At 46.3% G+C, this 12,073-nt stretch overlaps 1 protein-coding gene across 1 annotated transcript in view; it reads right to left on the minus strand.

The window, feature by feature from the left end:
* Positions 1-1,819: 1,819 nt before the first annotated feature.
* Positions 1,820-12,073, minus strand: part of ZC3H12D (zinc finger CCCH-type containing 12D) — a 10,581-nt gene continuing 327 nt past the window's right edge. Inside the window, 5 exon segments of the mRNA XM_009324125.1 lie at positions 1,820-2,862; positions 3,576-3,682; positions 5,445-5,679; positions 6,723-6,862; positions 12,029-12,073. The exon segment at positions 12,029-12,073 is cut by the window's right edge and continues 27 nt beyond it. Of these exon segments, the coding sequence (XP_009322400.1) occupies positions 1,820-2,862; positions 3,576-3,682; positions 5,445-5,679; positions 6,723-6,862; positions 12,029-12,073 (1,570 nt within the window).

The raw sequence follows: 12,073 nt of genomic DNA on the forward strand, positions 1-12,073 counted from the left end.
TGGCATATTTTAGTGCAACTAACAATGGCTGTAGAACTCGAGTACTTTTCAAAGCATTTCACAGGGCATTTAGTCCATGGTTTTGTTTTAATGTCATTTCTGTTCTTTATGTAATATGCAGTGGATAAATTTATAGGCCGTTCTGGTGATCCAGTTATAATATATATATAATGACTATAATTAGTGGAAAATTCATGACGTATGGAAAAAACTATCATGTTCTGTGAAGGTAAATCATACCTCCAAGCTCCAGAATAGAATTTCTTGGAGCCAGCCACATGGCCATAAGAGACTGAACTGATAGAGTATGCTTATTTCCTGAAGATTCTTTAAACACCACCACCAAAAAGAAAACTGCTGATAGTTTCCAGAGGGAAATGGGTCAAACTATTACCACTTTCAAAAATGCATCATGTGATAATGTCACTAAAGGTAAATTACTACTCCTTAGTCACCTTTTCAAAAGCAAGAGACTTCAGAGTTGCCAGTGAGGGCCATGTTTAATTCCTGCCTGGGACTAACATCACCGATTGCACTTCATATTTCAATACAGAAAGCATTTAAAATCTATAGGAAAATTGGTACGCTGCCTTTATATAGTGCCCTCGGCTTGCTGGAGAAGAACTTAACAGAGATACTGCACGGTCAGAGAGTTTGTAAATCCCACCTGAATGTTGGACTTGATGAAGCACCAGTGCTAATAGGAATGGAAAAAAAAAAAGAAATAAAAACAAACAAAAAAGAAAAGAGACCACGTTATTCAGAGCATAAAATGTTCTAGATGACCATTTTATAATGTGTTAAAGCATTTTTAAAACATGTCATATTGACATACTTAAACTTTGGTATAATGCCAAAAACTTTCAGGATCAACCTTAATATTTGAATCATAACCTGAAGAATTCAGTGGAATAATGCAGAGATTAGCAGCTTTACAGCTTACTGAAAATCAAACATGTCCTAACAGAACACAGTTTAGATGTTTGTAGTCATAAATCAGCTGTGTAATTGCATTATGGGACGGCATTTGGTAATTAAGGGTTAAGTTAACAATAGTTTTCTTGTTCGATACAACAGGGACACTTTAAAGCCTCGCTCAGCTAATTCAAAACCAAAGAAAAAACCCCAAACCCTCAGCCCACGTCAGGATTTATATTGAAGATGACTTCCCTGATTTGACTTACATTGTGTGTGATCCCTGAGAAATGTACCTGCAGCTCCCTTCAAGTGCTCTGGAATATCTCCACCACCTCTGCTAGTGATTCTGTGGGTTCACAGCAATGGTTTACAAACATGAGATGTGTCTTTGAAAGCTAGAAGGCAATAATACGGACCCGAAGATGCCTTCTAGCAGAGAGCACAGGTCAGGTGAATAAGTCAAATTACTTTTATGATATGCTAGCTGAACAAGTAGTCAAAGGGGGTCTACAGAGAGCTTGTTGCTAGGACCCATGGAGCATGGATCTTTTATGGTAGTTGAACGGTAGGTTAAGACTTTAAAAACACGTCTAGTGTTTCAAGGCATTAATGAAGTTCTATGCCATCCTGAAACCAGTCACCAGTGAGGGTCAAATGCTGACAGCCCGGTTACCCCGAGCCCTCCCATTCACTTCCATGGGAGGTGAATGAGATCCCTCTGCAGTGAGCAGCAGCCTTTGCCTTGACCTGATGCCCCACGCAATGTAGCTGGTTGATGCTTAGACTTGTGCTCCTGGAACAGCTATAACCCTTGCCGTAAAGCCCTTTAATAACACTTCAGTAAGCCTCAGCTTTGCGCCCCAGGACTTGTGCTTGTTGGGAAAGGTTTGGTCTGGAGGCTTCACAAGTTTCTGTGTCTTTGAATCAGTAAAGTCAAGCTAGCAATATCCTTGATATCAGGGTACAAAGCCATGATGTGGTTCACCTCGCCGTAAGGGAAAAGGGAGCACAGCTCCCTGTGTATATTTGCTTGCTGGGCAGAAGGTGGCCTTGCACCTGGGGTGGGCCAGTAGTCACCGTAACAAGCATCAGGATAAGCATGGGCTTTCTGGAAGAAGCCCAGCCTGTTACTGGAGTCTAACAGAAAGGGCTGCCGTGGAGGCCGGCTGGGGAAACAGTGCTGCTGCTGCAGCTGATGCTCGCTGTACAAGTGAAGCGGGTCAGGGGGAAGAGCTGTGGGCTGCGGCAAAACATGGTGCTGAGTCTCCAGGACCTGTTTGTGCTGGGCACCATCAGGGATACAGCAGTTTCTCTGACCCATCCCGTGCATGCCGCAGCACTCCTGAGGCCAGCTGTGGTCTGGGCGCACCCTGCCCCGTGCAGGCGGGAGCACCGCTTGCTGGAAAGGAGATCCCGGTAGGCAGGTGTGGTCCACGCTATGGGGGTGATGAAGCAAGTATGGGCTGCGCCTGAGGTCACTGCAGTGATGAGGGCTGTCCGTCACCTCTCTGTCTTGAGAGGTATGTATGGAGCGATTGTAACTGTACATGTTGTCACTGATGGACAGCGCTGACATCTTCTCCAGGAGCAGCTGGTCTCGCAGGGGCTCCGGCTGTAGCAACCGCTGGTCTAGCCCCGGGTCAGCGCTGGGGCCGCCAGCCCAGGCACCAGACGGCTGCTCACGACAGCTCCCCCGGGACCATGCTGGGTAGCAGGAAGCCCCTGCGCAGCCACTGCCTTCTCGCAGTGTTTCTGTGCAGGCGTCAGGCGGTGCAGGCTCTCCTCTGGTCCTGTACAGCAAGTGGCTACGCTGCTCCTCCTCTTTCCCCAGGCTTAACGAGACCTTTATTTTGGCCCTGAGCTCATCAGCAACCGAGAGCTGAGCTTGATGTGGTCTCTCCGGGTGGTAAAATTTGCATTTATTGCCATAGGTGCATTTTTTACCTGAAAGAGTAAAAAAACCAAACAGGAGGTTGTCGCTAGCACCCATGTCGATTAACATACTCAACACTTCTCCCCAGCACTGTGCATTTGCACGGGTGGGGTGAGGACAAACAGCGAGGAGGGGAAGTGCTGTTTTCCAATTCAGTACTTTTGACCCCAGATTTAAATAGTGCTGACCTAAATAGCAGGGTGCAGCAGCAGGGAAAGGAAGTTTCTGGTATTTTAGAAGTGTCTGAAATTCATTTATGTTCCGGTTGCTGCATTCAGTGGGCTGGGAGACCTGCTGTTACAAAGGGTTGCTTTAAAAAATGGTACAGAGATTTAGCTCTGAGAAACCTCCACATTACTGGGAAGCTGTTTTTTGGGGGGAGAGCGCTGGGATGGCCTTTCCCGAGTGCTGTAATGGAAGTCCACCCTGCAACGTGAAAGGTGTGTGCAGGCCGCTGGGGGGTCAGCACAGCCATGGTGCCCGGTTTGGGTGCTGCATGCAGGCAAGGATGGGGGAGCCAGAAACAGCTGCTGCCTTTGCTGAGGCTGAAGCCACTTAAGCAGGAGGGGAAAAAAAGCATCACCCTGGCCAAAAACTCTACCACACAAAGCACCAAGTAGGACAGCACGTGGCAACGGCACTTGCCCTTAGCCGAAGGAAAGCACTGCTAGGAAGCAAGGGGCAGGAGGAAGAGGGGTGACAGTTCACACAGAGAGAAACCCACCATAGGGGCAAGGCTGCCATTTTGGTTCAGGAAGCACTGGCTTTTTGCTGAGGAAGTTATTAAGAGTGGGTCCATGCCGGCCTAACGGATCATCAGGAGGCATAAACCTGAAAAAGGAAAAAGTCACAGGGGTAACAAAACTACCTTGAGCTTTTGGAGCTGAAGTGCCATCACAACTTGTGGCACAAGCTTCGGGCAGAAAATCCTTGTGATCCTTCTGTAGCCTGGCCTTCAGGAGTCAGGTGCCTTCCTGCCTGCCAAGCCAATACTTCAGCTTCATGTAGTTGTTTTTTCCTAATAACTTAAACCAGCTGGGAATAGATGGCAGCTTGGCGTAGCTCTGGCTGGCCAGCAGCCCCAGCCATTACAGCATCGCTTCCTTTTTCTCTGGAGCAGCAAAAGCAGCAAACTCCTCTGTGGCCCCAGCACTGCGATAAACTCCGGCAGCTCCCTTCTACAGCAAACTCACTTTTCTCTTACTAAATACTTGTAGGAGAATGAGGTTTAAAAAGCCAGCGGTTAATTCAGAGCTACGGCTGATCACGCACGTGGCGTGGCAAACAAGCCCAGCCTTTTTCAAGGATTTGGTAAAGGCTGCCTGCTACAAGGCCTGCAAAAATGCTCAGATAAAACTGTTTATTCTTCTATGCCAGTACCTGAATGTGATGCTTCAGGAGGAAAACTAATTAGCATCTTTGGACTTGTTTGCCAATGACTCTGCACCGCACCCACCCATGGAACAACTCTGTCAGATGAAGGGAGTCGCGGGTGGGAGGGGAAGGGAATTTGTTCATCTGCACCCACCCGTGCACCACCAGGAATTTGTTCATCTGCATAATGGGACTGAAACCTCCAACTTCAGGCTGTGGTTTTTGAGAGGTCCCCAAAGCTGTGCAAGGAGGTCCCACTGAAATGAGCTTCAGAGTAGCAGCTAGAGTTTCTGAGGGAAGGGTTCTGAAAAGGTCTGGCAATCCCTACAAAATAGGAAGGAAATTATCATATGAATATTTGTAACCCGTAAGTAACTAGGGAAGAAGCCTGATGGTAGTTGGAGATAATGGACTGGCGCTTCGAGAAATACAGTATGCTGATGTTCAGCAACTGTATTTCTGTGAACAACGTTACAGGGAAACTGAAACCCAGTGCCAAGCACTCCCATCCAATTTTGGTGGTGGGAGAGTCAAGTCTCCATCCTGACCCACGGAAAGTGCCGCTGCATGAGGCGGCTTCTCCGCTTGCACTCCTCCGTGCACACTGGATGTCTCCATGTGCATTTCCCCAGCCAAACTGACTGCTGAACACCTCTGCTAGTAGGAAACTCAGACAAGGTTAGTACGTACAGACTGCGGAGCATACAGCTCAGCCTCGCAGGCACAGCGCAAGTGCCTTAATGAAAACCTTCCCCAAAGGGGATGGCTAAGGGGGCAGAGAGATCAGCTTCTCACCTCTCTTCTAGAAAGTTGTGATTAGAAAAGCATAGGAAAAAGGGCTGTTCTGCCTTGTAGGGGAATTAAAAATACTGCCAGATAGCCAGCCTCCTCTCACTGATTTAATTCTGTTATCCTGCTATGAAATAGAAATGCAAAGATACCAGGCCTTGGATAACGTCCCAGTTTGGATTGGAAATAAGCAAAGATGGTCACTAATGTTGCCTTTCAAATAGAGAAGTCCACTGAAGAGTGACACGGGGTGTTTAAGACCAAAGCTGAGGGAGCAGGAACTAAAGAAATGAGACAAGAGAAGTTGTGGTAAATTCCCTTCAGAAAAAGGCTCGCATAATCTGCTACTGGTGGGAGGTGCATTGATGTTGGAGCTGACTTGGCCCATAAAGTTTAAATTAAAGATTGCTTAACAACAGCTGTCTCTTACCTGTTACTGACAAAAGAGTACATGAGTAGTCGCTGCTCAATAAACCATTTCCACTCGGGGTTTTCGTTCTGGAGATCCCGATAATGGTCATTGGAAACAATGACTCCGTCTTTCTCATAAGCAACTTTCACTATATAGCGATCATCGTAGCAAACTACCCTCTTGCCTTTCACCTTCCGGGATGGGGTGTACACAAGGATCAATTGCCTTTCAAGCTCTTCAAGAATGTGCTGATCTGGTGGGGTGGTTGGCAGAAATGGAAGGGGAAAAAAATAAAAATCAAAAAACTAATCAATTAATAATGACCAGGTCTCAATCCTGTGCTAGAAACCTACAGGAATCTAAAGATGTTCCAGCACTTTAGCCAACTTAAAACAGTGTAATTTTCAGATGCACTGATATCTGGTGGTTGTTTGGCAACTTGAAAATTAGGTCTTTTACAAAAACATCTAATCTTAAAATTGGAGATATTTTTTTTAATATTTAAGTCTTATCCACAGAGGGGTGGCTTGAATTCTACATCAGAGATTTGCTGAATCCCTGTAGTTCCCTTTTTACCCCACTAGATGCTAGAAGGCTCATAACCAGCCCTGGTATGAGTGTTACTGGGAGGTAAAATGTGCCTCATAAAATAAACAAACAAACAAACAAACAAACAAACTTCTTTTGCTGCTGTTGAGGACACTCTGGCTTTTTGTCATTCCTGCCACACAGAAAGGCAGATCCCCAGCTGCCTCATCTGCAGCCGCAGATGCCAAGCTGCTGGCACAAATCTGACAGATCTATTTCCATACAAACTAGATCTCGCCACCCTCCACAGACTTCAGATGGTGCGTTTCCTTCTCCTGGAAGAGGAACCCGTGTAGCTCCTGTACCAGGGTAATAGGCTAACAGATAATAGTCATGCAGTAGTGAACGCTTCGGATACTGCCGCCTTTGGATAATGTCTGAAACGATGTCGTCGTCTCCTGGCTGGCCTTAAAAGCTCTGCAGAGTCGTTGCGAGCTGACAAACTCATTCTTTCTTTAACTGAGCTGGCAGCCACGTGTGCTTCTAAAGCAGAAGGCTCAAAGCAGTGTAACAAAGCCTTGTATGAGTTTTAGCTGCTAGCCAGGAGTGTGCGGCAAGAAGTTAATGACTAATTTAAGTCATGGAAACCTGATACACAACTTGCACTGTGCTTGTCTTTACAGGGCAAAACCGTACTGGACTCTTCACACCCCCTGCCTCCAAACTGCACCTAACGGTTGCCAAATTATGTCCAGGACGGTGACCTACCTGCAATTGGACTGTCTTGCCGAGGGGGCTCCTTTCTCCACAGTGGGACAAAAACCTTGATGTACTTGTGCCCCCTTTCTCGAAACCAATCCACTGCCAGCTGGATCCCCCAGCAGGAGAATACCTCTTTGTTTCCATGGCTATAAAAAAAAAGGAGGAGGACGGTGAGGCAAAGCTTTCAAGAAGCTTAGAGTTCTCTTTGACTGAGCCAGTAATGAAAAGGCAAAACAGCTTTTGTGTCATTCACCAGTTTCCAAGAAAACAACCTGGCAGGGTGTCCTGGTTGGACAGATCCAAACACCTCCTCCAGCGGAACCAGAAACTTGTTATCTAAAGCAGTTCGGATACTTAAAAACAGAGGTCTCCTATTCCCCATTTCTATGACCTGCCTGCTACCTAAGCCCGTTGCTTCCATCTGTATCTGGATGGATTTGGGTCCCAAAGTACCAGCAAGATCTTAGGCTGTGTCAGACCCTTCATGTGCCTTGTCTGATAATGGTTTGAGGAGTGAGAGTTTCTTCCAGCACAAGCAGAAATCCACGAGGCTCTCCTATGAGAAATAAAATGTGGGAATTTTCTTCTGTGGTAACAGTGACATTAGGGATTTTAATGTCTGAAGCAGCTGCAAGTGTGATTGCAGACCATTCCGACGCTGGCCTCTTGGAAACAGGAGTCAAACTGTGGGGGAAGGAAAACTGTAAGAGGCAGGATGGGAATATGGAGAACTTAACCCAGGACACCAAAAAAGGGACAAGACCTCAGTGGAGATGGCCACAGGCACCTCCGGCCCATCTTTATTTTCCCTAGTTGGTGGATTTTGTCTTCATTGCACAGAGAGGTAGCAAAGCCCTAGGACAGGTGCTGTAGAGGATGCAGGCAAGGCGGGTTCTGGAGAATTTTCAATGTTCAGAGCAAGACACAGAAAACAACCTCAAGAAAAATAATTAGGGGTGATATCCTTCCTAAGTTTCTCCCCCCACTATTGAAAGTTCTTACTGCTTGTCATTCTCTTATCTGAAATTTGACTACAGTGCAGTGCACGTGTAAAGGAAGGTAATTTGTTAACTACCTCTGCACAAGGAAACAGAAATAAACTCTACACAAAGTCCTAAAATGGATAAACGCCCTCACAGTATCTACAGAAACCTCATCCTTGTACTTTGAGCTTTCTGGATAATATCACCACAGTCTCACTCAGGCTTTCACCTCTGCAAAACATACTTGTAATTGGCTCTCTCGGTTACTACACCTACCTGCAGTGACAGACCCGTCAAGGACGATGCCACAGTCTTAAATGCCTCTCTCCCCACCATCCCCCAGGAATTCAAGTCTAGGTTCTGCCTACATCAGCCTCATAATCAAAGCTGCATCTTACACCTAATAAAAGTTTCAGTGCTGAAATGGTGACCACAAATGAAAAATAGTGCAGTTTGGAGGAAGAAACCCAGTTGTTTATTAATAGCTACCCAGGCAATAGGAAGTCTTAAAAAAAAAACCCAAAACACCAATAATAAATGATCTGAAGCGCTCGACACATCTAATCTCCATTCTAGAGCAACTGTTTTGTTTTGTTTTAAAGGATAGGATCTACCCAGGATAGGTATAACATCACCTGGACAGGTGAACTGGAAGTGCAGGTGACTTTTTCAGATAACTGCCTTTAAAAGGAAGTCTAGGTACATCTTTAATGCCACGACTCAAGGAAAGTTCAACAACAGCCTGCTTTAACACTGCCTACTCATATATATAACCTTGTCAGCTTTAGGAAAGTAATTCCAGATGTACCCCCAGTGCAGAAGGTAAAGCACTCAAGCACAAGTGATTCGGCCAAAAGGCCAAGCAGAACAAGCGAGAAGAGGCACCTGGAACTGCTTCTCAGCATTATCACTTAATCCAGTTGCTGCTGCATTGCTACAGCCAAACCTGGGGAACGTGTATCTAAAACAGCATATACACGCATGGTGCGCTGCAGTGCCAACACAACCCAACACCAATGTCTGCTGTGCAACGGAGCAGGGGCTTTAAAATTTTACATTCTCCCTGCGTGGTGAATTTGTGTTGCCTGACAACAGATTGGCTCTTGTCAGTCACCTTTCCCACCCACCCCCGTAGTCCGTGGACCGTAAGTGATCTGCCGTATCTCAGTCCCATCTCTCTCTCCCTTCTGCCAGCACCAGGGTACATTGCACTTGGGTCACAGATCAGCAGGGCCCATCTCTCAGAAACTGAAGCAGCAATTTGGCCTCGCTGTGACTCTGGCAATTAATCCATAATTAGCATGCAGTGGTTCCTTTTTAAATTGTACAATTCCAACCCCTTTGAGAAGAAGTTGAGTTAAAACAACTCCTTTTGAAAACTGCGAATGGCCCCATCTCCACCTGGTCGTGACACAACATCAGCCACAGCTCTCACAGAGGGGAGAGAGCCTAATGCAGGACTCCGCTGGCCTAGGAAGAGGCCTCTGTACCTATCACAGCTTAAAAACTGGGTGTAAGTGCAAGCACTAGACTAGACAGCTTCTTCGGTGTGCAGTGAATAGGGTTATGACAGTTCCCTTTTCATGTTAACACAAGTCCATTTATTTTTTTCCACTAGCCTTGCTAAACCATCCTGCCTGCTTCCCACGGATAGGCTGGCAGACGGCTAAGTTTTTCATTACATCTGATGGAAACACAAAGTGTACTGAGACACTTGACTAGTGAGACTGGCTGAAGGCATTCGATTTCTATGGATAGGCCAACTGATGATTGGAGACCACCAACTCACTCACTTGCTTTATTACCCTGGGGCATATACATCCTTTTCAAAACCCTGCAGCCCGCAATGGGCCCTCAACGCCATCTCTGAAATGCTCCAGAAACACCAATCCTAAGACAGAAATACAAATGCTCAAGACGCTTTTCTCCACACAGGCAACTGCCTTTCCAAGCTTCAGCTTTCTGACAGCTTCATCCCTAAACTGCTGCTTCTCTGGCACTTTTATGGTTGTTGGTGTTGATGATGATTAAGTTTTCCCAGCAAGGAAACCTAACATCCCTTTTCCCTGACTTCTGCAAACAGCCCTTCTCTGTCTGACAGCAGCAAACCAGAAAAATTAAAGCAAAGATACCAAAAGCACTCACCAAGCCCATCCCGTTAGCCAAAGTAAATGCCATTCAGCACCGCTTTGGAAAGGCATCCAGGAGAGGAAAGCAGCTCCTTCCAGGCTGCTTTGGTTCAGTACAAACTGAACTGACAAGCTCAATAGTCTTCTCCATCATCCAAGTAGTCTTTAACTTTGTCAAGACAGAGGTTGGGGATGGCTGAGAAGACCTGTAAACCCCCTGCCTTTCTAAAAATCAAAAGTACGTCACGTTCCTCTAATTCCTTTTAGGTGAAAAACGAGGAACCCACAGCAGAACACCAGCCTTCAATAATCTAGCAGGCAAACATCTCTCGGACTCACATTTTGGAAATTATTCTATGAAAAGATTTAAATTTTACATGCCAGAAGCACGTGTGGCTTCTTGAAAACCCATTTAGGTGGGCACGCGGTCTAGGAAAGCAATATGACATGCTAGCTCAAGCCATTTGCTGTGCATACCCGTAATGACATTTGTTTTAAATAATCTCTGTCTAGCAAGCTCCCGTGCGCAGGCTGGCGCAGCGGGATGGTCTCGGAGCTTTCCCAGAGTACTCCAAGCTCAAAACATGCACTATCTCATTAGCCACCAACCTACTCTGGGCCTCCTGGTCAGTGGCAAGGGTGCATCTTCTGCCATCTTGGAAACAACGTTGTTGTCTGCCTTGTCCACCTCTGCCTGCCCTAAAAAAGCCCTGGTAAAGTGGCGAGGACAAGGTTGTGCCAGGAGAATGAAGCACATGGCCAGTGAGGGGTAGTATTGCCCCTAACACAATGAAAAGGTAGGTGCTCAGCTCAGCTGCTCTGCCTGAATGGGTGCTCATTTCTTTTGCAGAAAGACAAGAAGGACACCCTAAGGAGGGTCTAGGGTGAAAATGCAAATGGGGGCAGGAGATCCTAACACCTGGCTACCAAGCTCATGGCCCAGCCAAGGCTAAGGGATTTTGCTCTGTTGTGTATTTCTCACTCCTTGTGAGCTGCCCTGACCGAGGAACCCCTCATTTTTGGATGGAATTTTTCCCTTCATACAGAAGATGGCATAATTTTCTTAGTCTCCAACTGCTCTGGTTGTGCTTATCCCCTTTGCCCTCTAACCAGAGGGGATGTGGTCTCATCTCACCTCACATAGAATCATAGAATAGAATCATAGAACCATTAAGGTTGGAAAAGACCTCTAAGATCATCAAGTCCAACCATCAACCCAACACCACCATGCCCACTAAACCAAAAGACACACCAAAGCTAACCAAAGGAAGAAGCCCTCCTCCGCCCTGTCCCAAACCTGCAGGGACGGGCTTGGCCATGCTGAGCGGGAAGGGAAGTTAACAGGGAAAACGGGTGGGTAGCCAGTGCGTCCTGGACACCTGACTGCCGGGGCCTCTGGCCGTTCGTATTGCTCAGGTAAACAGAGGCCAACCCACGGCTGTCTTTGGACTTCCCATCCACGTGGACGTGCCGGGCTCCCCATCAGTAAGAGTGCTTTCACAGTGTCAGGGCATTGCTTAGGAAATGTAATTGGCCAGGATGGGTTGCTATGACATTTCCCAGAAACAGAATTAATTAAGGAGGAAATGAGACTATTTAGTACAAGTCAACTATCAATTCCCTTATATTTCCATAAAAATGAAGCCAAACCAAAACCTAACAAAATATACAAGCCGGGAACATTGTTGGGGTTTGCTTGCAAGTCAAAACAGTACAACTGTGATGTTGTTAGGAACCACAGCCACCCGTCTTTATTTTCCCTCACCTTCTTAGGTTAGTTGAGCTGTTCTGTCTATCTGGTCATCAGTTTTTCCTGGAAACATCTCAGCATATAGATTTATAAATCCCAGGTACCCATTTGAAAAGGCACGTAAACATCAATGGTGAACTAAGAGGGAGAGCGAGCTGCTGAATCATACTGCCATAAACAGTAGTGGTTAGCTAGATGGTGGCTTACGAAAGGTCAAAATGCAGAGCGAGCCAGTGATTGCAGTTGGCGTGCGTATTTATGGGCATAGAGACAGCAAGTCCCTAGAAGCTGTGCCTCAGCCAAAGAACAGGAATAAGCACTGGTTCATACATTATACATCACATACATCAATGCACCTCTCACCTGAAGAAAAAACATACTTCAAGCCATCAGCTTTAAAATTCAAAAGCTTCAGAGGAAGAGAGATCCCTTTTAGGAAACAGAGCTTACCTCATTGCAACATTGCTGCCATCGATCACAATGGGTCTCAAATGA

The sequence above is a fragment of the Pygoscelis adeliae genome, unplaced genomic scaffold (genome assembly GCF_000699105.1).
Source record: "Pygoscelis adeliae isolate BGI_AS28 unplaced genomic scaffold, ASM69910v1 Scaffold105, whole genome shotgun sequence".
NCBI classification, from domain to species: domain Eukaryota; kingdom Metazoa; phylum Chordata; class Aves; order Sphenisciformes; family Spheniscidae; genus Pygoscelis; species Pygoscelis adeliae.